Raw genomic sequence first — 27,907 nt, 5'->3', positions numbered from 1 at the left:
TAACAGCTTTGACATAAATGCTTATGGATTATTTTTGTTGCATAGCAACGTCAAGTTTTCTATTAATATTAAATATTAGATCTATCTAGGCCTATTATGAAAGCTATGATAATATTAGTCAGATCAATAAATAAAAAATAACAACAGCCTATTGCTTATTCAGATCAGTTTTTTTTTTTTTTTAGTTTTTTTTATTTAATTCATTCAATAGCCTATAAATACTCGATCCAATTCCGAAACACTCCTTTTTGGGTCTGCAGTGTGTTAGATATAAAATTAAAGATGTGTAATTACCATATTTCAGCATGATAAGTAACACATTTAAGACGGTTTGATGATTGGCTATATTTTATTAAAGCAAACACTCGCCTTGCTCATATTTGAATGTCCAGGCATTACATCAGTAGAAGGTCGCCCTCTGGGGATGACTCTTGGCTTCAAAAACTTTCCATAAAATAGGCCCACATAAAATTAGCTATAAGGAGGATATAGTTTGTTAGATAAACACCTCTTCAGTAATATTTATAGACTTCTATACTGTCAAATGCTCTCTTTATATTTTAATGTACTCCATCATAGTAATATCATAACAATCTTTATACGGTCTATGTTAAAACAACTAAATTATTCATGGTTTCTCTGATCGAGTTTCATAAATGCACTGTAAACAATTGTATTTTTTAAATATTTTACGTAAAAAAATAATAAGTAACCTGGTTGTCTTAAAATTTTTAGTTACACAATGAAAGAGATTGGTTTAATAACAGAAACTCTCATTAGGCTGTTATCTGAACCACATTATTTTATCTAAGTGTATATGACAAAAGAAAAAAAGTTGTGATAGCAAATCATGAAATATTTTTACAGTGTGCAGAAAAAAACAATAGGCCTGACCCCAAAGCCTAAAATTAGAAGAAAAAAAATATTCATGTTATTATGGGGTTGTAAAATATAAGTCTGGACACTTATACATCTGCTGTGGTTAGTTGGTGAAAATCAGTAGGCCTACATAATATATCGTTCAATCTGACTTTTCTCTATTTGACCACTGGGTGACAATGCTGGATTACTGTTTATGAATTATCTCCCATTCATAATTCTAACCTCCACAATGTGTTTCTCTATAATTGTACTGGCCTATAACAGCTATTCGTGTTGGCTAATCAAAATCATCGGATTATCCCAGACGTATGGATTATTTTATAGCGATGCATATCATATGACTTCATATATCGCAAGATGTAGGCTATGTTAAAAACTACACTACCCACAAATATGTATGCTGAGCACAAGTCGCCATGTTGTAGGAAATCCGTTTGCACTGTGGATTAGAGTTTAATCCGCAAGAAGGGAGTCAGGACGACTCAGTGGATCAAACAAGAAAGAAGAAAGACAAAACAGTGAGGCACGGAATTCGAGCGTTACAATAAAACCAAACCAGAAAACATCTTTATTATTTACAGGCCACTGTGGCCGCTTGACAAAAACTGGCAACATCTCGCGCACAGCCTTTTTATTGTCCCCCCGCCTCCTTTCCCTCATGAAGTCTGAGCCATTTTCCGGAATCGGTTCTTTTGAAGAGCTAATTTTAAAGAACCGGCTCAGCAACCAATTTAGCGATTCTTTTACGTCGTGACGTGATTGCGTCACCGGCGTGGCATTTATATTCTGTCTAACCTTGAAATTAAGCCATCTGTAAGCACATATTGATAAATACTACGAGTTGTATTACGAGTTTTAATAAAATGATGTTTACATGTCCAAATAAATAAATAAAAAAGTTAATAAAATACAAACATTTTCCCAGTAGCCTGCATTTTATTAGGAAAAGGGCTAACTCACTTCTCTGTTTGTGAATCGAACATGTCTAAAGGAGACGCTTGGGAATAAGCCCTCTTCACTTTGGAATATTATCCCTAATTATATTTTGTAGTTATCTGGTTCAAAACAAGCGTAGGGCCTATTTTTGTTCACAGGGCAGGTTTAAAGCCTATTAAGATGTTTTTTTTTTTGTTTTTTTTTTTTTACAGAAATACACAATTCCTACTGCTATAATGAATATGCTGTTGTTTTCCATGCCATCACCTCTGGAGTGTCTTTATTGCTGCATGTTTCTATTTCCATGCATATAGCCTATCTCTCTGACACGATGATTGGAAGCATGCTTTTCGAACAACAAAAAATAACTGGTATAAAAGCTCTCTTTCAGAGAGAGGTATAACAATAACTTACATTGTATATTAGGGGAAAGTGTGGTCCTGAGTATCTGCTTACGTAAAATAAATAAAAATTTTATTGATTCATAAAGTTTACCCAACTAAAGCCTTAATAAATGCTCTTTCTGTCACTCTGAGGAAAATGTTATTCGCTTGTTTTGGCTATACCTACGCTCAGAGATTTTTTTTTTTTTACTGTTTATCCAATTTCATGTTGTAAGTGACTTTTCTTTATCTTTGAAATGTTTATTTGGATTGTTTGAATACTCAAAAGAGAAGGAATATATTACATGTTGTACATGTACATGTGACATAACATTATGTCATGCTAGCAAAATTCCACATATCATAAAACTTTTTCGGGCTCTTAACCTCTCTTTTCTTTATTCAAAATTGATCTAGATAAGGAAAAAGCTCTGTTAATCCTAAAGCAACAAAAACTGTATTTATGTATTAATCTTCTGTGCCCTCGTGTAGGCTATAATTTATTATATTAGGCCTATTTCCTTTTTCTGGCAGCACGTATATAGCCTAAGTCTTCTTATTTAGGCTATATGTTTAGTTTAAATTACATTTTAAACATAAATAACAATTTAAACATATGGAGAGACAGTTCTGTCGATGAGTCGGTGTATTGTTGACTCAAGAACCGATTCAGTCATATTCGGCAACGAGCCGTTCAAACAGGATTTATGAACAGGTTCAAACGATTCCCTGAAAAGATCCGACTCAAGCGAACGATTCGTTCACGAATCGGACATCGCTACTCCCTCGGAGAAATTGACAGCAGCTGGGTCGCCTGTGTGAGCAAACCCGAAGGACAGACACGGCAGAAAATAAAACTCTGCCGCTACAGTGGGCTCCCCCTTCCCCTTTCCCCCACCGTTTGAGTGTACATATCAACAAGCCGACCCGGACGAGCGCGCTGACTCCGTTTCCCCGCTTTTATAGCGGAGCGGTCAGGACTTTCCTCGCGAACTGAAACGTCAGTAGCTTAGCCGAGCTAGCGGGCTAACGCGACTAGCTGGGTTCAGCTACAAGGAGGAATTACAATTATTCCACCAAGAAACACTGAAGGATGTCGGGGAAGGAGCAGACTAAACAATCCACCACCGAACGGCTCGTAAAAGGTACATTTTCTATGTGAAACCGTACGTTTTTGTTCAGTTTTGCTGGTTTTGTGTTAGCTAACCCGCTCTGGTAGCTGATGGGTGACATTCCGTTTATGTGTAATATAAAGATAAACAAGTGTAGACATATGTTGTGTTGACTGACTTTTGGATAACTTAGAAAGTCTAATGACACACATGTTGATGGCTAATTTGACAGGTTGGCTAAGGCTGCATGGGATGGACTGGCATGAATTAAATGAGATCAATGAAGTTTTAAGCTGCAGTGTGCAAACAGTACGCAGAAGGAAAAGCTCTTAGTGAATTAGACCATTGTAGGGATATTAGTGGGAATGCATGTTACTCAGTGGTCTGAATATGCAAAGCCCCGATGATTCATGAAATTGAAACTGCCAAAGCCGTGTCAAAAAGAAGAAAAAAACATTTTACATATTGCAGGTGTTTTTCTCTTTTAATAATTATATGTGATATATATATATATATATCACAGCAACCATTTTAAAATATTAAATGATTGTGTGTGCAATAGATTTATCTAACTTTTTAAATGTGAATCGATGTTGGTGGTCTTTCTGGTTACACTTAATATACATAAATAATATAAATCTTAAAATAAGAAATTACTACTTTTTTTTACTTTACATGAAATATATATAACTGAATAAACATAAATCTTAAAATGAGAGATTAATCAAACTTTTTTTAATGTTAAAATTTTTTGGTGAGCTTAAAAGCCACTTATTTTTCAGAAATGCTGTAACGTTAGAAGTTTGCATGCCTTACATGCACAACATTGACTCTGCTAATATTAATTCACATTAATGTAGTACATTTGCTTTCATCCTCTAGCTTCCGTCCTTCCTTTGGATTTAGGCAACATCAGTGATCTTGAGATGGTTTAGTTCAGAAAACGCTATGCTCAAAAACGGTGTCACTTACTTTACCTTGCTCCCTTGACTGAGATGGAACTAAACTAATTGAAGTTATCCGTGTGATCCCAATTAACCTCATACAAATAATCTTTAAACTCGAGAAAGGATTGACCCCCTGGTTACGTTGTGGTGTATCAGCTCCCTATCAAGGGCTCGTGGGAGTTTCTTATATCAAAGGAGTGAGACAGAGTAGAGTAATACGCTAATTGGATCATTTGGTCCGTGGCTTTATGGGTATAAAGCACCCGGGGAACTTGCGCTTGTTTTTGATTAAAACTAGTGTGTCCGCTGACATATATAGTGTGTTCTCTCCTCTCAGTCTTTTATGTGCTGCTGTCAGCTCGATGTGTTTTGGCTGATCGGGCTCAATTAGACGGTCTCTGTAATGAGCTGATAGCACTGGGCTCTCTCTAGTAGTCTAGTTCTGGATCCGTAATGACTTGCATCTTCCTTCCCAAGTCAGACCATTCAGCGATCTAAATCGCTACAGACAAAAAAAAAAAACTCCTCATTAAAAAGAGCCAAAGCCTGTTTCTGTCTAGAATCTGTGGTCCCCGTTTTGCAGGAACGGCAGCATTTCAGCTGGTTTCACTGAATGCCTCTCTTCAGTTTAAGCACTCCAACACCTGGATTTTACGCTACACGTATGTTTACTTGCTGGCTGTCTGAAAAATGTTTTATTTGTAGGCCACGGTGGTCAGACATCCATGTTGCGGAAGGTTCAAACTTGAGAATTATTCAACGTAACAATAACAAGACAACAGAGAGGGAACATTGTCTGTGGAATGATGCAAGTGTTAATAGAGTGCATTAGTGCCTGCCCACGTTTCCAGTGGCGTTTTTCCATTCATTTTTATCCCATAGGGATTTTTTAAAAGTCTTTGTTAAAGCGTTATAAGCCATGAACCAAGCCAACTAGATACAAGGTGAAAATGTTTTTTTAAATCAGACAAAAAAAGAAACGGAGGTACAAGACTTTAGTGGCACAATCAGAATCCTTGCATAGAGCAACTCTCTCTCTCTGGGACTCTGATTGGTGAAATTTTCTGTTGAGGATCATGGGTAATGTAGTTTCTCACCATACATTTAGCTTTTAAACAGTTATATTAAGAGTAAGTTGATATAATGCAAACGGATGATGGATGGCTTCAACAAAAAACGTATACCATCGACTAACAACCTCATACCTCATAGTATTAGGTCTGTCTTTAAAGGTAAATAAGTTATACTGTCAATTTCCCTGTGGAGAAAATGAATGGTGAGTTTTTGTTCTTCCAGAACCTGACTGTTGCACTCTATTGTTAAGTGTTAGCACCTTGAAACCATCGCTACCCAATGACCAATCAAGCATTGCGTGCTGTTGCGCCCGTATTCTGATACCACCTTGAGATGTTCTGGGTAAGTATTTTTTTTCTGGCCGATGATGGGTGAATTCAGTCAACTCGAGTGTAAGAAGAAAAATGTTCCATGCTCGCCTGTTGTTTCGTCCAGAAAATATTGTGTTTGGAAGGTAAAATAACTAAAGCTTGTCTTTAAAAGGACTATAATCTTTGTGAGAATGAACTCCAGCATGATTGAAGTGCTGAGTGGGAGTTGAGGTTCTCGCCAAGGCCGTGTCTTGATGAGTCCTCCCACAGCTAAAGCACGGAGCGTGGGGAATCAAGGATCGCAGCGGCACTTTTCTACTCCGCACTCATCAGCCGAGCCTTGCTTGGAACAATACCACGGAGGCGGAGGAAAGCTGAGGTTAAGTGCCTTTAAAAGCTTTGATTAGTTGCTAGACGTTTCCACGCAACTCTTTTCTCACTTTCCCCTGCTGAGAACGGCAGACAGTGCTGTAGTTGTTGTGCTGTGTATTTAAACATGGGCCAGCAGTCAGTTGAAAGCTTGTAAGGTTGGCATGAAAGAGCAATTTAAGTTGGGTTGCTGTTTTTGTAGCTATTTGCTCTATTATACAGGCCAAACTGGCCTTCAATTCTGTATCTATTTGAAATAAGACTAGAGGCAACATTGCATTTTACTCAAGATCCGAAAAAAATATGCTATATTATGTAGCATGAGCAGTTTTCTTTTATTTAAATTAGATTGTATCATTTCAATATTCAAAGCAAATACAGAATAGACTTTAGCTTTTTGAAATTATGCTACATAAAACATACCTGCACAAAACAAAACCAGCAGATGGACTGAATGAAAATGCTAATTCACTCTCTGTAGGTGGCGCTTATGGAACAGCAGCTATATAGCGTTTCCTTGTTACTGCACACTTTAATAGGCATTATACAGAGGAAATAGAAAATGCCGTCAACTTTTCCGTCAGTCCGTTCCCTTCAGAGACGTATTCATATAAACCCCCACCTCCAATTCAATATATTTTTCTCCCAATATTTTTTTAAGATCTGAGCTTGATCTGCCTGCTACAGTTTTTTTCTCTGCTGCGCATCTGTGCTCACCTCTTTACGTCCTTCTGCATGTCCCAACTCTGGCCTGTGTTAACGTCATGGTTATAGATTTTGTAATATTTTCACACAAATGATATTTTGGGAAATTATTGCAATGCAGTTTGTGTACAAGTCCAAAACCGAGATCAACCCCACACACAAACTGCCATCAATCAGAACTGTTTTTTTGTTTTGAACGCATGATCGGCAACCCGGGCGGTTGACTTTTTGATAGCCGGTTTACTGGTGCACCTCTAATCAACAACATGAAATCTTATCACCATCTAATGCATGTCATCTGGAAATGAGTTATGCAGCTGATGCTATAAAGTTTTGGACCCCTGTCAGGCTGCTGGTAAATTTGATGTTTTGACCTTTTGGCTTATTTACAGATAGAAACTAGAGCTGTCAGGGTCAACGTCACCCTGCTTGTGTAATTATTCTGTCCTCATGCATGATTAACGGACCTCGGGCCCGTCTCGCACAACGGCGTCTCTCTAGGTTTGCTTGTACCTCCCAAGATAGCTCTCGTCATCCTTGCCCAGAACAAGTCCATGAGATTTCTTACCTAAAATGTTCTCTAGTATTCAGTCAAAAAACAGTTAAACCACATAAAACCACAGATCAGGCTGACACAGGAAGTAACGACTTTTCTAGCTTCCTTATTAATATACATGCAGTCTGGTCCAAATGATTCTTAAAGGGATAGGCTAGTCCATCCATGAATACAAATTCTATTATCATTTGATCACCAACTTACTTGCTTCTGCATAAAAAATATATTTTCAGTAATGTTTCAAATCTTTTTGTCTAAACAATAAGCCAGTAAGGTCCAAAAACAACCACGTTAGACCCCACTGACTTCCATTATATGAGCAAAAAGCTTGAAAATATTTTTCAAAATGTAATGCTCTGCAGAAAAAAGTCATACAAGTTTGGAACGATATGAGGGTGAGTAAATGATGACTGAATTAAAATTTTTGGTTGAACTATTCCTTTAAGATTACAGAATCCAAATAAATTTGGTTTCAAATGCATCTTTGAATGAATTTAACTTTATTTTGGTTGGACAGATATGAAATGACCAAGTGCAAAAGCACTGTTTTTGTTCTTGAAAACTGTCCTCCTTTTAAGTGGGCCTTCATTGGGTTAGGTTTTGAGATCATATACACACAGTATGTTGGTACTTTGATAGTAAAATCCCCCTCCCGTCCTGAGGGCTTAATTTTCACATGCAAATGCACAACACTGAGAGGTTACACATTTTCGCTGCCGCTGCTGCAGGAGAGTGAACTCAACCCTCGATCCAGATAATAGCCCTGTTACGGCTTTAGTTAATATAGGCAAATGAGCAGGTGTCCTTCCTTTATTCTGTCAAGCATGAAAGATTCACCTTGTTTCTCTTCCTCATACTGGCGTGCAACAAGACCAACACCCCCTGATAATTTCAGCCTGAGCAGACTCCGAAGTCATCGAAAAATCGTTGATTTTGTAAACCCAAATTGATCCTAATTCTGCTATTGGAGTCCCTGGAAGGTTCCTGTCATCTGAGCTCGAAGCTTTATTGTGGTCTATCATGCCTGTGGTCCCAGCGCTGAAAGCTGTGGCCGTCGGCCAGACCCACATTCTTTTGAAGAGCGAGTCGTGCCAACCTGGCCTGTGACCCTAGCGGAGAGGATTCCGTATCAATGCCAACAGCTGGCCTTCTACCCCACCCTAACTTCAGGACGTAACTTCCCCACTCCTGTTGAACTGCTTTGAATGTTGTGGAATTCCTGCAACTGAAAATAGCTTATAGCTCGGGGGGTTGCAGAGCAATTCCAGCAGGCATTTGTTTGCATGCCGCTCGCCCATGCGCACGGTGTCTGAATGTAATATCCCAGCCCCCAGGTTGTCAAGGGTTTGTTTAAGCTGTCTTCTCCACAACAGCAAGGGCTTCATGTCTTCTTAACAAGGCCTGTGCGCTTTGGTTGGGGGAAGGGATGGGACCAGCTGTGGCCATATGTGTTCTGATAACCCACATAGCTTTGTGGGAGAGTCCCAAATTCTGACCAATAACTGTATCCGTTATTACCCTGCATATGTTTTACTTTTAGTTTCTGACAGGCAGCTTGGCATTAAGCTTTTCAGACAACCTCATTGCAAACTGTATGTTTTCAGTTATCGTAATGAATTGAGTAATAAATTGTCATCTTGCAATCAAGTTTCACACATCAGTTTAATTCGCTTGTATTCAGGGAAAGAATTGAAGCAATGCTAATTAGTGTTGAATCACGTGCAAGTATCATGCCATGCAGCCAGCGTCATTGGTCAACTTATTCACAGTCACCGATCAAGAAAATTTCCGACTTCATAATCCAAGTTCAGAAGAATCACAAATTGATCCGAACGTGACAAACCGTAATGCTAACTTCATAATGTGTTACCAACAACACTATATTGAGATTAAGATTAGTGCTTAATTGGGATGCACCGAAATTATCGGCCAGAAATGCCAGCTTCAGTTTTTTGCAGAAATTATTATTTTTTTAAATATATGCTGCCCCGCCCCAGTGTTCAGCTCTCAGGTTTCACTCTCACTCAGCATTTTTTGTAACTTTGCGAGCAGCTCTGCTTCCAAAGATGCACAACTTTAGAAGATGGTGTGGGCACTATTTAATAAACCACCTATCAGCAACTCGGAACAGTTTAGCAACTGTATAGCAAAGACATGGCTACTTCCCAGAACACATTATGACATTTAGGGAAAAAAAAATATTTTTAGAGTTTGTTGTTTTCAAAATCCATAATGCTTAGTATTAAACATTAGCATCTAACTCATACCGCACCCTTTGTGCTATGGCAATGAATGATACCTCAAACCGTGTGGCTTATTGTATGGTTTTTGGCTGGTGGACAATAAAACAGAAGAAAATAAATCATGTTGACTTTTTCAGAACACCTTAGCAGCTACTCAGAACAGCAACCGTAGCAATGCCATGGCAACCACCCAGAACACCCTAGCAACATTACGGCGAGTTTTGCACAGGCAAGCAATAGTGATGTGCAAAACTGCATATTTTTCCAACACTTAGTCTTAAAATCTTGAATAATTAGGCTGGTTCAGTTTCTGAACATTTTAAAAGTCTAGTTTGAACAATATAGATAGAAGCTTTGAGTTACTTTTGATGGAAGCCTGAAAGTGGATCAGAAAATCTTGGGCTGAGATATTTATATTTGGAGTAACACCTTTCTGTTTATGGCTCAGCACTTTTATCACACACCATCTGGCTTTGAATTTGTGAAGGAGCCGCACTTCCTTAACTTGGAGACACCCCCGGTCTCGGATGCTATGAGAGACTCTGAGACTTCACCACACGGTTATCGACTGCATGGTCGTGACTGTAAACATGCTGTTTTAAATTTAGACATTTGTTGCGATGTTCTAACGGGTAGCTCCAAATCAATATGGGGTCTGGATTGCTCTGGCACAAAGCTGTAATCCATTTTGTACAGTCAAAAACACACATAATGTCTTCTTGTAGTTGCTTAGTTTATTTTTCTAATGTATCAAATGCTTGCCAGCAGGGTTTCCCTGTGACTAACAAGAGTAAAGAACTGAGTCTTCCTTTCTCTTTCCCGCAGCGGTGCCGTACCCTCCCACGACGCGGCTCACCATGAAAGAGCTGTACGAGGACGGCAAGCCCAAGGTGGAGCTTTTGAAGAGCCACCTGGTGAAAGAGGGCCGCCTGGAGGAAGACTTGGCCCTGCGCATCATCAACGACGGCGCCAACATCCTCCGCCACGAGAAGTGCATGCTGGAAGTGGAGGCCCCCATCACAGGTAGGCTTTTTGCGCACTCAGCCATGTGCTGCTTGTTCTGATGACTCACTGTGCGGCGACACTACAAACCTGTCGTGATTCACAACCAGCATCTACATCCAGGATGTGGTTCTCGCAGGATCTTCGCTACACCTAATGCCGTACGATCACAGACAATCACGATGCCCACTGCTGACGGTGCTCGCCCACATGCCTGCTTCCTTAGATGAAAAATTAGATTAGCTTTGGTTCACAGTAATATGAAGAACATTATGAAAGTACAATCAAGGTTCTGCGGTTACTTGATAGGACGTCTCTGATTTCGTCCTTAATCTTTAAGGTTTAGTCTTGACCCCAAAATAATCCTCAAGCCAGCGAGAAGAGCGTGATTATTTTCATATGGAGCTAGTCTTCCACAGCAACCTAATGTGGCTGCTCTATAAAGGTCAGAGAAACAGTTGCATCCTAGACTCTCTCTCACACACACCCCCACACTTTAATTCCCCAGCGGAGGCCACAGGAAACCCCCAACACTCGCCATACACTCGAGCAAACACACAAACAGGTGTGTGGATATAAATGGGCACGTCTATCCACATCTATCCCCCCTCAACCCCCCCTTTGCACACTCTCATGCTTTTCATAACACACACTGTGTGCGTAATAATTGGCCTACAAGAGAAAAGCAAAAAGAAAAAATGGTGGCGTGCATAATGGAGATAGTGTCTCTGCTTGCTGTTTTCTACACATTTTACCTTGTGAAGGTTTAAGAGGAAATGTTGGTTTGGCCACATCCTGTTTAGGGTGACCACTATTAATATTTTTCACTCTGCTGTTTTGGGTGGACCTAGTATTTGTACACTTCTGTCTAGTGGTTTTAAGATCAGTTATTTAAATCTTAGCACTTCTGCTACCAATTTTTTTCATCCATCTTAAGATGACCTTGCATGTACACAGTGTGATATTTCTTAGTTTCACAAGGGTTTCCAATGTTTTTCATTTGGCAATATCCAATGATGTCACTCTCTTTTTGTTTCAACTTCAAGTGTTTTTCTCACTATGTTTTGTCTCCATCTTCAGTGTGTGGAGATGTCCATGGGCAGTTCTTCGACCTGATGAAGCTTTTTGAGGTGGGGGGTTCCCCGCAAAACACACGCTATCTATTTTTGGGAGACTATGTGGATCGAGGCTATTTCAGTATTGAGGTGAGTGTTACTCTGTAATGGTCGCACGTTATGGTTATGTGGTCAACAACTTTTATAATATGCCTATAAGAATATTTAAAGGAATCCTACAGGTTCAATTCATATTAAGCTCTATCAGTGGCATGCTGTCGAATACCATAGAAAATCATTTAAACTTGCTTCTCTGTTTGCAAAAAGTCTATTTGCCAAGGCATTATACATTGAGAAAAGTTAAAATATACATATATTATTGAAATTACAGTCACTAGAATTTACATTTATACCTGCTAACATGAGACTGGTGTGATCTTTCACTTCCCCCTATAGCATGTAACCCTGATAATTATGGTAATTTTCACATTGGAACAAATATAACACAAGGGTTATTTGAGGAAAACTATGTTCAGAAGTTACATTCGTAGACGTTCTTCTCCCGCTAACAATAAAAATGATTCCGATTTAAACTTTTTAGCTTACCCCTTTGGTATAAAAAAAATCAACATAAACGCATTAACAAACGTATAGCTTTAGATTTATGCTTTTAAACTGTACAGAATGTCTTGTCTTCCATTATAAGTGCTGTACTGAACAAAGTTTTGTTTATTTTTTTAAAAACTGGTGGACAACCTTATTTTCTCTGGTAATCAACAGCATACCATAGTGATACACTGCATTTTTGACAACCAAATATATTTTGTCTAAATGCCAAAACAAATCGAATTTGAATTTTTGATGTTCAATTAGGATGCATTTGACCATGTCAACATTTATTTTGTGCACACAAAGCTACAACAGGTAAACATGTCAGCAGTGTGATCAAAATGGATGCTAAAGTAGCAACATATAACATTTGTTTGGCTGAAACATTGAGAGGCGGAACATAAAAAGTATTCGAAAAACGTTACTATCACCTGAAAACATAACACCCTGAACCGTTCAGTTACCCAAATTTAACTACCCTGACTTCATTTTTGGTTTTAGATTTTGTCTAAATTAAAAATTTACCTTGGTGCATGCCACAAATGTTGTCAATAGCCAAATCAATTTAAATCCAGAATATTGTTTAATTAAAAGAGGCTAGTTTGTGTTTTAAACCACTTTGTAATCACTATAAAAAGTACTTTGTAATTTTAAATCTTGCACTGCACATTTAAGATGTTCACAGTAACTTGGCCTTCAGAAGATGCCATGTGGCTGTGCTTTTCAAACAGCCTCTGTTGTACCAGCATGCATTGCGATGATGCAATCAGCATGTCGCCTCGGCCTGTAGCACTGTGTCATTGTGAAGCAACCACAATGATGAAGCAGATGGCATTAAAGGATTATTGATCCTGCCATCCTGTAGGCCAGAGAAAGCGTTTCTCAACATCGAGGTTACGTGTAAATTGGTTTGAGAGAAATTCTGGTCCAGTTTATCAGCTGCAGTCTTTTATATCGTTGGCCTTGATGTCTGTTGTCATTCTGAATGGGCCGTCTAATGCGAGTCCTCAAAAAGCTTCCACCTCTGCATCTCGCTTTGGTTGCAAAGTTCAGGGACGGGAGAAATGTCATGGTTAAAAGAGGCGGCGTAAGAGAGCGGACACACCGCTGCTCAATACCATCAAACACAGTTGAGGGTTCAGGGCCGCGGGCCACCTAAGATGCACAGAAAGAGAGCATGTGCGTTTCACAATAAAGGCCACGCTAAGTTCCTACTCCCTCCCTGGACATCACAGACCACAAAGGACTGAACTTCAGTCATCCGCCACACCACCTGCTAATGCCCTCTGACTGAGACACTGCAGTCATCAAACGTTTCGTAGGTTAGGCCACCAGACTTCGCCCCACCCCGACATCCAGATCTGTGTGGAGTACGCTTTATTTTCAGTATTTCTTTCACTATAGGACTGGCCTTGTTAAAGATAACTTCAACCTAAACGCAGTGTATCTTTCCTTAGAGGATAGAGAAAACATCCTGTCCATTGTTATACTAGTGTTCTGTGATTTAATCTAACCAGTGAACCCAAAAGCCTTGCAGGTGTTTAATGGGATAGCATGCCTATGACAAGACAGGCCAAGTTTTTCAAGAAAACAATATTGAGAACTTTAGACGTTTCAGTGCCAGTTGAGATGATATCAGAAGAGAATGTGAAAAGATTGAAATCTTAGTCTTGCTTAATGTAGCAAAATATTCTTTGTCTGCTCAGATGTGTTAGTGGTTCAGTGTGTTTGAAGTGTACATGAGATTCGGTTCAAGACACTTTTCTATTTTAATGCATATTTTAAAATGGAATTTATTCCTGTGATGCAAAGCTGAGTTTTCAGCATCATTACTTTTGCAGTTCACAAAAATGTTTAGCACATTACAGAAAAAAAAAGAGTACCGGTAGTTGTCCAGTTACAATCTTGAAAATAGATATACAAAATATATCTATTTAAAAAAAAATAGCATTCAGTTTTGTGTAAAAATGTCAACTCATTTGATTGGAGTTAAGAAATTTTATTTGTTGGAAATATTTGTAATTGAAGGACAAGTCAACCCCATTGCATTATGGGATATAGTATTCTTTACAGAGTGTATTAGTCTCAGTGGCAGATGATGTCAGCCATTTAGGTGTTCCGTGCATAAAGGAAATTTGCATACTGTGAATACTAGTGGTCTATGGTGATAGAATGATTTTAATTTTTCTATGATCTATTTCTTTATTAAAATATCAGGAGTAATGGAGGTATAATCCTCTTAAAGACTGAACCTGCATATTAGTTTGAGCTAAATCAAAATACTAATGATTAGAGATACCGATACCTGATTTTTTTAAAATGCTATCTTGTTTTTTTTTTTTTTTTTAAAGGAGTAAAATATCACCCAACTACATTACTATAATATTAGAGATAACAATTAACAACAGAGGCCAAATTATTATATTCAACTATTTATTTGAATAAGCTCCTCTCTAGTGTGTTTATAGCTAACTCACAAACTGTGAGCATTGGATAACTTTCCTGAGCTACATGCAACGTTAAGTGACATTGTTCATTGACGTCGTTCAGCAGTTGAAAAACTGAGCGATTACACAAGTCATGACACATTTCGGTAAGTTGTACTGTATCCTTCAACATACCCTCTGATATTCATGCATGTTATTTCATGCTATAACATGCATTTAGAGAAAGAGATGGCTAACGCTGCCGCTTGAACTGAGTTGCTGCGATCTGTCACATTTAAGAGCATCAAAATGCCATTTGTTTCATAGGGTATTTATAGGTTCAAATAGAGCCTGCTTTAACGTTGTTGTTTTTTTTTGCTGTTAATGCATTGTCACATTAACTTCAAACACAGTATATAGACATGTTTTCTCGCCCCCTTTTGATTGACAGGATATAATCTGCTCAGATCATCAGCACTTTTATCATATATATGACAGTATTGCTAGTGTATGTGTTTCATTTTGGTGATTTGTGAGTTCTGTTTGCATCTGCAGTGTGTGCTCTATCTGTGGACCCTGAAGATCAACCACCCAACCACCCTCTTCCTCCTCAGGGGCAACCACGAGTGTCGGCATCTCACGGAGTACTTCACCTTTAAACAAGAATGTAAGCTCAGCTCTTTAGAAACTGTGTGTGTGTGTGTAAACGTTATAAAGAGAGCGAAATGAGATTTTACCACATCCTATCATTCAACTCTGTCATGGCAATTTTTTCCATGGCATCCCGAGAGAGCTCATGTCTTCTTGAGAGTATTGGATGACGGGCCACGGGCGCAGAGCTCAATCACAATCCCTCAGCGCTCGTCAGGGCTCTTCCCTCCCCACTTAGATTTACATCAGCCATCATTTCAGTCATGACAAACTCTGACAGCTAACTGAAACCCTTCCACCAGCAGCTGATGATCATAAGCAGACCCACACAGAATCTGTGCAAAAATGAAACACCTGTCATTTATGCAATTTTATAAAGTCCTTGTCCTGTATGTGTTCATTAAATAATTTGGCTAGTATAAATATGCTTCCAGCTGCCACTGTGCGGTTTTCTCAGCCCTCTTTTTTTTTTTTACAGTGTTAAAAAGTCTTATCTAGAGCAGAAAGCCAAATTTGCCTTTGACCTTGTATGCTTTTGCTTTCTTTGAACCCACCGCGACTCGCGAGTGATGAGAGAAATGTCCACTCAGAAGACTATTAGGGTAATGGAGTATTTTGACTCATGTCAAACTGGAATATTATAATTAGGCTAGTATTGGCCATGGTAACGAACCGTAATAACTTGACATGTTCTGTCTTATAGTCTGTTAACTGACTTTTGAGGCATTTTGTTAATAGTATTGAGTTTGTACTTACTGGTCCTGCTTATTGATTCAGTTGATTTGTAATAAATAGGCTAAATTGGCATTAGGATTATATTGCGAGATAAGCACATCACATGTATGCCTTGCCTTGCCTAAATTATGGAAATGAAGTCATGCTGCACATCCCTAGTTTGTATCCGCAGAATCCTGGCTGTTTCTCCATCGAGCTAATCAAAAAGCCTTTGATTATGATGTGCTACTTCACCAATTGCCGGCGCGTTGCAATGTTGTTCTTTGCTCATCACGAGGCAGCCTGTTTCTCATCTGTCAGTGCTGCTGTTTACAATACACTGCACGGTTGGCCCGTTCTAAAATGTCAGGATTTAACGGCGGTATGCGGCACTTGTTCCACGTGTAACCTGTGTCTGGCCTCAGCTTCCTTTAATCAGCCTCCCGCCACGCTGGTTTCTTCAGTTCATCCCAATTAGCACTCGGATCTGCTGTAACATCACCTAACAAGGCATGCAACATCCTCCTCCTCCTCCATCTATTCCTCCAGCCTTGGAAAGTTGGCAAGCCCATCTGCCCTCACCCACCCAGCATTACTGCGATATGTCAAACGAACAGCGTGACAGCCTTGGCTTGAAAAGCTCATTCACCCCGCTTTGCGCCTGTTCAGAGATACATGAGTGTTTTTATTGTGGTTCTCTCATTGCAGGCAGGATTAAGTACTCTGAGCTGGTGTATGATGCCTGCATGGAGGCCTTTGACTGCCTTCCCCTGGCCGCTCTGCTCAACCAGCAGTTCCTTTGCGTTCACGGAGGCCTGTCCCCCGAGGTCACCTGCCTCGACGACATCCGAAAAGTAAGTAAGATGTAAAGCATCACTTTGTGTCCTGTGTACATATGGTATTCTGGGTATGACAGTACCAGACGATGGTGAATACGTTACAAAGGCAGCGCTTTGATCCGTGTCGTGATGATGCTTTTAAAGGGGGGAGTTGTGCCGCTAAATCACAGGACGCTGTCAACATGTTGAAACCCTCTCTGAGAAGTTGCTTCTTTAAATGGATCCCATTTAAAGCACTGCCACTAAGATAAGAAAGATACCAAAAACTTGTCTACCTCATCATTTGAAATTGTTGTTGGACAACTAGCGACCACCCTGACTCATCCTTATTAATTATTATTAACCTGGACCAGTGTTAATTTTGACAGCAAATTTATATTTAGTCAGTTTTTTGACAATGTTTTTTAGTTTTTGTCGTTTACATTTAGTCAGAGACATTTTAAAAGATGCGAAAGAGAGCTCAATTCAGCACTCGTGCACGGGCGTTTGAGAGGCGTCTTTCTGTGTATGCTCTTTTTTACATCACGCTTTTTCAGATTTATCCATATGTCTGCTCTTCTTTCTCCCAGACATTTACATTTTCTGTATGAGACATGCAGCAAGTGTATGCCAACTTATGTCAACCCGTCAGGTTGATAAGCACATAACAATTCAAATGTGCGCATCTACCACGTTTGACATCAGTTCTGACTGGATCTCTTCCCAAAATCGACCCTCCCCCAACATTTTCATCTTGTTTTTATCTGACGAAAATGCATGGTTTCAATACTGGTTTTTATTTTGTCGTTTCGTCAGGGATAAAATGTCGTTGACAACTGATGACAAATTATTCATCAACGAAATTGGCACTGGCCTGAACAAGATGATGATTCGCGATTTGTTCTTTCAGTAATCCCTCACCGATGTAGATTAAGCGAATTCCAACAGATTGAGTTTGTATTGTTGCAGTGATGGATGAGACGGTCTGATTGTTTGCTTTGCTCTGCAGTTAGACCGGTTTAAAGAGCCGCCAGCTTTCGGGCCGATGTGCGACCTGCTGTGGTCTGACCCTGGCGAGGACTACGGCAGTGAAAAGAGCTCAGAGCACTTTTGTCACAACAGTGTGAGAGGATGTTCCTATTTCTACAGGTACTCCAGCTGACAGTCTACCCACATGCACATTTGTTCGATAGCTGCCTACTCAGTCCCCGTTCAGTCGCACCTCTCAATGTTAGTCATGCCGTTTTGACTGATGGACTGCTGGAATCGCTAATTACACCTCTCTCCGTCTCTAACAGCTACCCTGCAGTATGTGACTTTTTGATGAATAATAACTTGTTGTCAGTTATAAGAGCACACGAAGCCCAAGATGCAGGGTGAGTCCACTGCACAGCACACTGTTAAACCAGGCTATTTGCAGCAAGAGCTTCAATTCAATTTTAACAGCTGTTTTTAAATGAACCCCTGACAATTTCGGTCCCATTTCACTGACCTCCTTAGGTATCGAATGTACAGAAAAAGTCAGACGACAGGCTTCCCCTCATTAATCACAATCTTCTCTGCACCAAACTACTTAGATGTGTATAACAATAAAGGTAAGAACTCTCAAAAAGCTTTTGAGCCTGTGCTATCATGCTGTGCAGTTTAATATCTAGCCGTATGCAATTTCTCAACAAGGTAAGCCAGTTTTTGCTGAAATGAAAATGTCCTTTTTTTCTCGCTCTCTTTTTCAAGTTTAATTAAATATTAAGTCTCACAAAATCAGAACATATTTTCAGATTTTTTTTGTTTGGTTCTTTCACCCCATAAGCTGCTGTGTTGAAATACGAGAACAACGTTATGAACATCCGGCAGTTCAATTGCTCCCCTCACCCATACTGGTTGCCCAACTTCATGGATGTGTTCACGTGGTCACTGCCCTTCGTCGGGGAGAAAGGTAAAGAGCAAATGGGAACAGCTTAGTCTTTTTTGACACCCATCAGAAGTGCATTTGCTGAATTATTGGATGTGGTTTTAAAAATTAGTTTTGCGATTTATCAGTTCTGATGGTTTACTTTATTGATCCTTTATTTTTTTATTTTTTTATTTAGAAAAAAACAGGGACAGCGTACAATAAACATTAACCTCAAAGGGAGAGATGCATTGTACCGGGTTTTAGCTCAAGAGCTAATTTTCACCCGTAGTCCCTGGGCAGGCTGATGTTAAGCTAAGATACATGAAAAACAAATAAAATGTCCAAATAAATCCTCAAGGAAACATTCAGACAAAACATCTGCTAACTAAGAGATGGATTAAGCAAATACATATCTGTACAAAATGACCATAGTCCTTATGTTGAACACTATGAAGTATGACATGTATGTAGTATTTGAGCCTAAGCATGTAATAAATAGTAGAAGTAGACCAAATTTGGTTCAGAGAGCATATGTTGGCGGTCTATGTAATGTCTTCTCTCATGTGCCTTCAGTAACAGAGATGCTGGTCAACGTGTTAAACATTTGCTCAGATGATGAGCTTATGTCAGAGGGAGACGACACATGTGAAGGTAAGAACATGTAAAGCTGTTTTACTGCATTGTAATGTTTTTATTTATTTTACTCCAAATAAATTCAGCTAGACTTAAAGTTGATACCACTTCTTTTTAGAGGTGAGTGATCAGGGCTCAAAGATTGCTAAAGATTTAAATAAAAGTACCACAAAATACATAGAAGGTTAATTCATATTTTAGATACCAGTGAAATTAGTGAATATGTGCCGATACCACAGCAAAAACTACGAACTAATATAATGTTAAAATATTTGGATTCCATTCTAAAATTATCTGTTTTTCCTGTAAGGAAACTGTAATGGTTACCTAATGTCATTGATAGAAAATAGAAAGTTCAAAAGAACAACATTTATTAAAATATAAACTTTTGTAATATTAATAATGTCTCTATCACTTTAATGGATCCTTACTTAAGAAAGGTGCTCATCAAATGACTCACCCCAGACTGAAATATTTTTGTATATCATAAAAAATATTTGGTACGGTCTTTTACTTTCCACTCAGCAAAAATAATGTAATCAACATTTACTTGAATTTAAATGTAACAAAAGTGTGCTCCATTAGCCTTCGCGCATAAATGTCTCCTTTCTTTTTTCTCCTCAAATGGATTTCAGCTGTGTTAAATATATATATGCATGCCCCTCATCTCATCAAATAATAGTTCTCTGATTAGTGTGCATTAGTCCTCTGTGAATAGCCCATATATTTCTATTTAGGTCTCGTGTGAAAGTTGCTTTAAATACAAACTACGTGTTCAGCGTTGTGTGATTAAATGGGCATCCTGCTTATTGTTTTATCTGTTTGATGCATATAACACTGCAGAGACAGGAAGTACATAGACAGTGCTTCGTTTGTACATCATGAATGCCTTCAAGGCATGTTCTTTTTGTTTCTTTTTTAAATTATCAAATTTATTACAAACCTTCTAGCTAAACATGCGGCACCCTTAACCGTTTTCAAAAACGACCCCAAACTGGGTCTCCATTCAGTCACGTCAGCGATTCAAAATGAATTGCTGCTCTTAACGTAAGAGCCATGAAGTACAGTGATGCCTCTCTTGCTGTAATGAAACCAGATGAACCCGTTCTGAGCACACATCGAGGAGCTGTCATGAAGGAATACAGTGTCCCATTTACTGTTCCTGATGCCCATTTGATTTGTCCTTCTTTTTCTTTTTTTTTTGAATGGTGCATAATTTTAACTTGGCCTGACACACTTCCTCTGTGTGTCTGTGAGCCTTTGAGTTTTGAAATGGGGTTTATTTATTCCTTATGGGATTCAGGATGTAATGCCTCATTTGATCTGCAGTATTTATGATGCTAGCCATCAGATTAGGACTAGTTTGCACTTTGCAGGTAATGATGTTTATTACCTCATTACTTTATCATTTTTTCTGGATAAAATGAGTTTATAACATGTACAACAAGGTTTTAAGTAGACGGGTATATAGCAAAATTGTCCCCATGTACCATTAATGAAACTAGACTCTAACCTTCTTTCTCTCTATTTTTGTTTTCCTCTGTCCCTCCCCGTTTGTGCATGTTTGTGGCAGGTGGCACCCCGGCAGTCCGCAAGGAGGTGATCCGAAATAAGATTCGTGCCATTGGCAAGATGGCCAGAGTTTTCTCTGTTCTTAGGTGAATATAGACACTTCACATACAAATCCCTCATGGCCAGGAATTTGACACGCACACACACTTCTTTCTGCACAACAGAGATGTTGACCACTGTAAAACAAATATCCTGTTATTCTTACAGTAAGAAACTTTTAGCTGTGGTTGCCAGAAAAAAAACAGTGTGACTGTTTCCAGCGTTACAGGATGCCTGTATATATATATTTTTTTTTCAATTGTGTATATTTTTTCAATTGTGTTCAAAAGTGTTATAATGATAATATACCTGCTTTAACTACTAAAATCTGACTTTTTACCTTAAAAAGTACTGATAAAAACACAACAGTAATACAGATGGCACAATAGAAAACCATGATGAATCGGTTTATTGTAAGCGATCTGACCATAAACTGACATGGTCAGTACAATATATAGATGATGTACAGGGTCACACACAGAAAGAGACAAAACACCATCAGGGTAAAACAGACAAATAAAATAATGCAATATACATTAACTAAATAACAAAATGTATGTAATAAAATGTCAAATAAATCTAACGTTAGCACACTAATGTGCATTACTGACAACGAAAATAAGAAGAAACAAAATCACTTATAAAACAGTTTCATCAAATGTGGTGTGTAAAGTAGAGACTTCTGGGAATGTCCTTTTTTTTACAGTAAAAATACACAGTGATGTTAAACCATTTACAGTTTTTCTCCGTATATGGTAATCTAACTTGCATTTAATCAATGAACATGTTTTTACTGTAGTATTTTTACAGTGTTTTCTGTAAGAATTACAAACATTTTTTGCTGTGTATTTTTTTAAAAGCATTTGATGCATGTTTGTAAAATATGACTAATGAATTTAAAATTGGTCAATCCATTTATAAATGGGTTACATTTTATTTTAAGGTGACGTAGTTACATTGTACTTAAGTACTGAGTAATATATTAACTGCATGTACTTACTATAAAGTTATGGCTAGGAATAGGATTAGGATTTGCTTTAGGGTTAGTTATTTGTAATTATGCATAATTTACTGTTATTACTATTGTAAGTACATGTGTAACTACGTCACCTTAAAGATAGTGTTTCCTAAAATGCATTTATTTAGAAAAACTCTTAAAATAAGTCTTAATTTTTATTTTTTCTGATTGGACCACATGACAATTTCGAGTCAATGAATTAATACCATTAATACCTTGTTATACCATTTTCAAAAAAATGAATGGTGAGTACATTTCTAAGAGCTTTGCACATTTCAAAACCCTTTTTCTTTGTGGACCCTTTTATTTGCCATTGATGTAAATGCATAACATTTTTATTTTCAGAGAGGAGAACGAGAGTGTGTTGCAGTTAAAGGGCTTGACCCCTACTGGGACGTTGCCTCTGGGTGTCCTGTCAGGAGGCAGACAGACCATACAGAGCGGTAAGTCTTACTCCTGCCCTTATTGAGTGGTGTTGTGGAGGGTGTAACCGGCTCTCCACCAACCCCCTGCTCCTGTTACGCTCTTTCTTTCTCAGTCTTTCTGTCTATAACTCTCTCTCTCACCCTGTTGCTGTCACCGCCTTGCCCGGCAGCTCTGCCTCTCTCACGGTGCAACACACCCATCATCGAAAGTGATATCGTTTAGAGAGGGGGGAGATTTTAGAAGGGTTTGGTCATGAAGGGGATTTCAATCAACACGCTTCAGATTTCCTGCCCTGACAGGGACTTAAAAAACTTCCAAGCACTGCTGAGATCATAGCGAGTGCCAAGGAGCTGCTGCGGGTGATGCTTTCACAGTGAGAGGGGCTCCTGTGAGCTTATGACTATGACGCAATATGACCCAATTTAAGCCAGCGCCTGTCGGTATGCCACGCTTCCTCTCCTGGCCTTTAATGTAAAAACTCACCAGCCTGCTGCATCCTGCTGCCATCCTACTCACAGCCACATTAACATGGTCAGGTTTGTTTTTGATGAAACTAGTGGATCTTTATATCCACTTGGAAAAACACACTGATATCACAGTGACTAGTTTCATATGCTCAAAACACTTGTTTGTTAGGGCGAATAAATTGGCTTGCTTCCCATATGGGCACAATAGCTTAACATGTCTGAGCACTGCACTCCTATGAAACTCCTAGGCCACCGTTCTGCCAAAACTGCTCATTTTAAATGGATTTGGTTTTCTAAAGCATAGACTTTAAGTTGTAACCAAAAAAAGTTAATTTCAAATAAATGCTGTCACATCGCAGGATGTGCGGTGTCAAGCAAGTAGGGATCGTAGTTGATCCATACGCTCCAGCACCCCCCACCCCCCGCCCCCTTCAGAATGCATGCGATTTGCATATTAATTGCTAAGTTTAACCATCACAGAGTGAAAGTTTATAATTTGCACGTGTTTAAGGCCTCAGTTTATACATTCAAATGAGTTTAAAACATTCAAGCACAAGAACACGCGAAAAAGAACTCAATTCGGAGCTTGTGCCCTGTTTTCTGTGTGCAGGCAGCACGCGAAGACCGAATTCAGGTCTCTTTCTGGTCTTTTTGCGCTTAAACAGACATATACACGTCAAAATGCCCTTCTCGGCGAGTGTCCTTGTAAACGCAGCGTAAACGTAAACAATTGAGAAAGAAAACGGATGTGTAATCTGAATAAAACTGATGCTGTTAATCAAACAAAAGACAGGGAAAATCACTTTAATGTATAAATAAAATATAATTAATATTTGTTAAAGACTATGAAGTGTATTTTTACATTTTATTCAATTTCTGAAAACAATTTCTGTATTTGTGTTCGGTTATATTGATCTATGCATGTAATTAGGGATGCACCGATATGAAAATGTTGGCCCATACCGATAATTCTTTATATTTAAAAGCTGATAAATCCAAATTCAAATATTTAATTTTTGAGAGCCTGATTACAAAAACAAAAGCATTAAAAGCCATGTCCCAAGCACATAATTATAATGTTCTCATTATAATTTTATGTAGCCCATATGTGCGCTGCATATTTTGCACTACATTGCAAAGTCATTTAAATCGCATTTTAAAGCAATTCAGAACCATCATGGCGAACAGTATTGTGCATCGCATCCCTACATGTAATTTATTTTCTATGCAGATGATCTCCCCTACAAAATCACCTGAATAATTTTTGAATGATTCATCCTTTTCCAAATAGAGCCATTCAAGTCATCTGATATATATTGTGAAATGACAACCATTTCACCGAAGTAAAATAAAAAATATTTTCCAATATTGAATCGTGCAGCTGTAGTATAAAAGGGTATTTATTAGTGGAAAATACACTGAAAGGCACTTCTAAGGGACTCTTCATATTTAGTGGGTCTGTGGCATTACATTTTGAAAGGCCTTGCTCTATTGGTCAAACGTCAAGGCACAATAAAATACAACACCGTCTTGTGATTGTAACGTGTTGATGGTGCGCTGGGGGAGGGGATGTAAATAAAAGGATTCTTCAGAAGCTGAAAATAGAAATAAAACAACACATCGCTCAAAGCTGTCTCGTCTCTCATCTTCCTGTGAAGGCCACAAATAAACTGTCTTCATACATATACAGTACATTGCATGGCGTTTTTACGGCGAAAGCCTCTCCTTGTTTGGCTATTGTATACCTTCAGCTGTAAAAATAGACTGTCCATGTCAAGAGTCGTTGCGTCTCAGGTTCAAAAGCATGGTTTCTCAAAAACAACCCTCACCAAGTGAAAACTACTTTTGAAATCTGTTTATGTTCTGAATGAAGCAACTAAACTAACCTCTTTTCGGTTTCTTCCCGTGTGGCATGCGAAGCGTTTGGGCTGATGTTGGGAGGGGAAGATGAATGAATGGGCAACAGGGAGGGGGTTTGAATGTACTTGTGATTGCATTGATAACTTGACTCACTTTCTTTCCCCGTTCGTTTTGGGCATGGCACTACTACTCATGCTTACACAGCCACCATAGAAGCAGAGGAAGCACAAGGTATGCAAGACATCTGTGAAACCTTCTCAGTGTTGTCTGTCTGTTACCCTCCCCCTGTGATTTACTGTCTGTCGTCCGTGTGCATTTCGTCCTTTTGTAGTCGCCAATATCATTTATTTATTTGTGTGTGTAGTTCTCATGCTTGTTACTTTTAAAAGCTAGCAATTTAGTTTGATTTGCACGTTGAGATATTTGTTTGTTGTTCCTTTGTGTTGTTTTGTTGCATTTCGTCTGTTTGTATTTAAAGGTGACATGTAATTTCTGCGCCACTAAACGGATAAAAATGACATTATTAAATGATGACTATTTCTATTTTTGGGTAAACTATCTCTTTATCCCAGGATAAACTTTTTGGTAGATCTGGCCGTTGAGAGAGGACGTTTCACAAAGTCTCACAATCGTGAACGCCAGCGCTTCAGTCACAGCTGTTTAAAGGGGGAAGCCAGAGGCAGGGGTGTGAGCAGACCACAGCATGAGACTGAATCTTTGTTTTTATCAGTTTCACTTCCTGACCAAAGAGCACACAGATAAACTCAAATCTAGGCCTGGTTTTGCCTTTAATGTCAGCGTTTTTCTGGGGAAAGCGATCTGAACTAGTCGTACCCTTACTGTACACCCTCAACTTCTCTTTTTTTTAAACTTTCTCATACTTTTCATCAGCCTTTTTTGGGTACTGTTTGGGGAAGAACAGACCTCTCTTAGTAGTCATGCGACTTTAGTGACTGGAAATGTTCATGTCTAATAAGTTAATGTTGGAATGTAGGACTGCATGATTTGTGGGTGGGACAAAAGACTAATTGCAATTTTTTCCTTGAACTTGTTTTTTTTAAGCTCCAGGTTTGCTGTCGGTTTTTATTTATTGTACATCAATATTACTATAAAATAGTAGTACTAGTAATTATTATTACTAAATAAAAATATTAACCAAAATAATTAATGTTACTATTGTAATATATCACTGTAAAATTACAATAGTATTTATTTAAAAAATAAAGCTTTTATTTTGGTGGAAAACCATAGGAAGCCGGTAGCCGGTTTATAAGCACTTCTCATTACAAATTTGGTAAGACGGCTGGCGCATGTTGCGTTCCCAAATGCACGTTATAAGCAACCCAAGCTCAGAGCCGAATTTGTGTGGCATTTCCTGTGAACTGAGCTGCTTGCGTGTAAAAGACACACTTACTCTGAAACACTTAAGCTGCGTTTACACTGCAGCCCTTGATGCCCAATTCCGATTTGCTGGCTATATCCAATTTTTTTGACGACACGCTTGCATCTTTTAAAAGTGACCCCTATCCGATATTTGCATTTACGCTATACAGTGGTGAAACATCCCAATGTAGACGTTCTGATGCGGAAAAGGAAGTAAAACGGCACGATATGCAATGGATGAAAATGATTATCAAGTCTTTTATTTTCTGCACTATTTTCAAAGGTCAGCAAAAAATATATATATGTTACATTGGCACTGTAGCCACGAGCGCTTAAAACCGTGCCTTCCCATCTCTCCAGAAATCTCTTCAAACACAGATTTATTTCGTTAACAACCCTGCATTTTTGCCTGCACTGTCTCTTCGCCCCAAAGGCTCAAAAGACATACAACCTCCGTATTACTCCACTGTGTTGAGCCTTCGTCATCATCGCGCCATTAATAAGTCATCTGATCGCAGTTGGTGTCCACCTGAGTTGACGTCCCTTTTTTTAATGACGTATTTACTGAAACCGTTCTGAGAATATCGGAATCCATGTGCTCTTTTCCTGCTTACACGTTCGCCGGTCATATCCGATCTGTGCCACATGAGGAAAAAAATCGGAATTGGGTCACTTGAGCCATGCAGTGTAAATGGGGCCTTGGTGCATACATTTATTTAATTCAATCACAGCTTTTACATTTAAAAAATCCATATTGCAATTTTAGTTAGTTTAATTTCCAATAATTTTTTGAAAATTTAAAATCTAGTCTCAAATCTTACGGTGCATTCACACCATGTCGTAATTCCCATTATTATGAGATGACGACTTGTAAAAAGTGTTCACGTCATTATAGAACTTGTAGACTTTTTTTTTTCTTTTTTTTTCTGAGAGATCCGACTTGTACCACATGACGGCTGTACCACCAGTCCCCTAGAGATTAATTTTGGCATTGATAGTGTTAATGATGTGATTACGACATGCCGTGAAATCTTAAAGCTAGTGCAATCTGTAAACTGACACGGTAATATGCACAAGGATACCAGTAATGCTCAAAACGGAAGCAAACATTGTCATTGTTGTATGTCACTTCATAAGCATTATCTAACTTCGTGCTTCCATACTTCCAGCCATCCAAGGCTTCAACCCTCAACACAAGATCCAAAGCTTCGAAGAAGCACGTGGACTGGACCGGATAAACGAGCGAATGCCTCCGCGCAGGGACAGCGTGCAGCCAGAAGGCACTGCCAACTCCATCAACGCAGCCAATTCCCCCGACAAGAACGGCACCAACGCACAGGCGTAGTAACCCAGCAGCTACCTAGCGCTCTCCCTCATCCTTTCCTTTCTGTCTCTCTTTTTTTTTCCTCTCTCTCCCTCTGTTTTCCTCTCATTCTCTCTCTTTTTGGTAGAGGTGATGCCCCCTACATGCAAAACTCTCCAGGACCATTTCGGGGAGAATCGCACAATACCATGAAGAGGGCGTAGTGAAAAACAAACCATGGTTCTTATTTATTTATTGATATAGATGATAAGAAATGTAAGATCTGTAATGGTGGAAAAATTGAGATGAATGAATACATACGTGATGAATATTACATGTGTACATAAACAGAATATATATATATAGACATAGCATTGGGGTGGTGTAAGGTCATCTTAGATTCAGTAGTTTAAAAAAACAAACACAAAAAAAACAATCCATTTTGTAAATTTACGTTTATAAATTAGATTTATTTCTGACATTTTTTTTTTTTCATTTCTTTTCTTTTTTTCTTTTTTT

General features: G+C 38.7%; 1 protein-coding gene across 2 annotated transcripts; it reads left to right on the top strand.

Moving 5' to 3' along the window:
* The first annotated feature begins 2,960 nt into the window (after positions 1–2,960).
* ppp3ccb (protein phosphatase 3, catalytic subunit, gamma isozyme, b) lies at positions 2,961–27,907 on the top strand. 2 transcript variants are annotated; one of them, XM_079599725.1, is made up of 14 exons: positions 2,961–3,346; positions 10,344–10,541; positions 11,601–11,725; positions 15,166–15,277; positions 16,684–16,829; positions 17,803–17,942; positions 18,092–18,169; positions 18,294–18,388; positions 18,604–18,729; positions 19,261–19,338; positions 20,894–20,978; positions 22,295–22,392; positions 24,907–24,933; positions 27,255–27,907. In XM_079599725.1, exons 1-14 carry the CDS (start codon positions 3,295–3,297, stop codon positions 27,428–27,430), a joined length of 1,536 nt encoding a protein of 511 aa, XP_079455851.1. In that variant the 5' UTR covers positions 2,961–3,294; the 3' UTR covers positions 27,431–27,907. The 2 variants fall into 2 exon arrangements, with proteins under 2 accessions (XP_079455851.1, XP_079455852.1); XM_079599726.1 differs by lacking the exon at positions 24,907–24,933 and having other exon boundaries at positions 2,982–3,346.

Source organism: Phoxinus phoxinus (assembly GCF_949152265.1).
Source record: "Phoxinus phoxinus genome assembly, chromosome: 23".
NCBI lineage: Eukaryota > Metazoa > Chordata > Actinopteri > Cypriniformes > Leuciscidae > Phoxinus > Phoxinus phoxinus.
Note: the sequence above shows the minus strand (reverse complement) of the source record. Positions and strands in the feature narration are given on the sequence as shown.

What these genes read in the sequence shown, in the direction of transcription:
- ppp3ccb (XM_079599725.1), top strand. Translation starts at nt 3,295, where the DNA reads ATGTCGGGGAAGGAGCAGACTAAACAATCCACCACCGAACGGCTCGTA. An exon ending in AGATGTGTATAACAATAAAG is followed by an intron (nt 18,389 to 18,603) that starts GTAAGAACTCTC and finishes TCACCCCATAAG; the next exon opens with CTGCTGTGTTGAAATACGAG. An exon ending in AGAAGCAGAGGAAGCACAAG is followed by an intron (nt 24,934 to 27,254) that starts GTATGCAAGACA and finishes CCATACTTCCAG; the next exon opens with CCATCCAAGGCTTCAACCCT.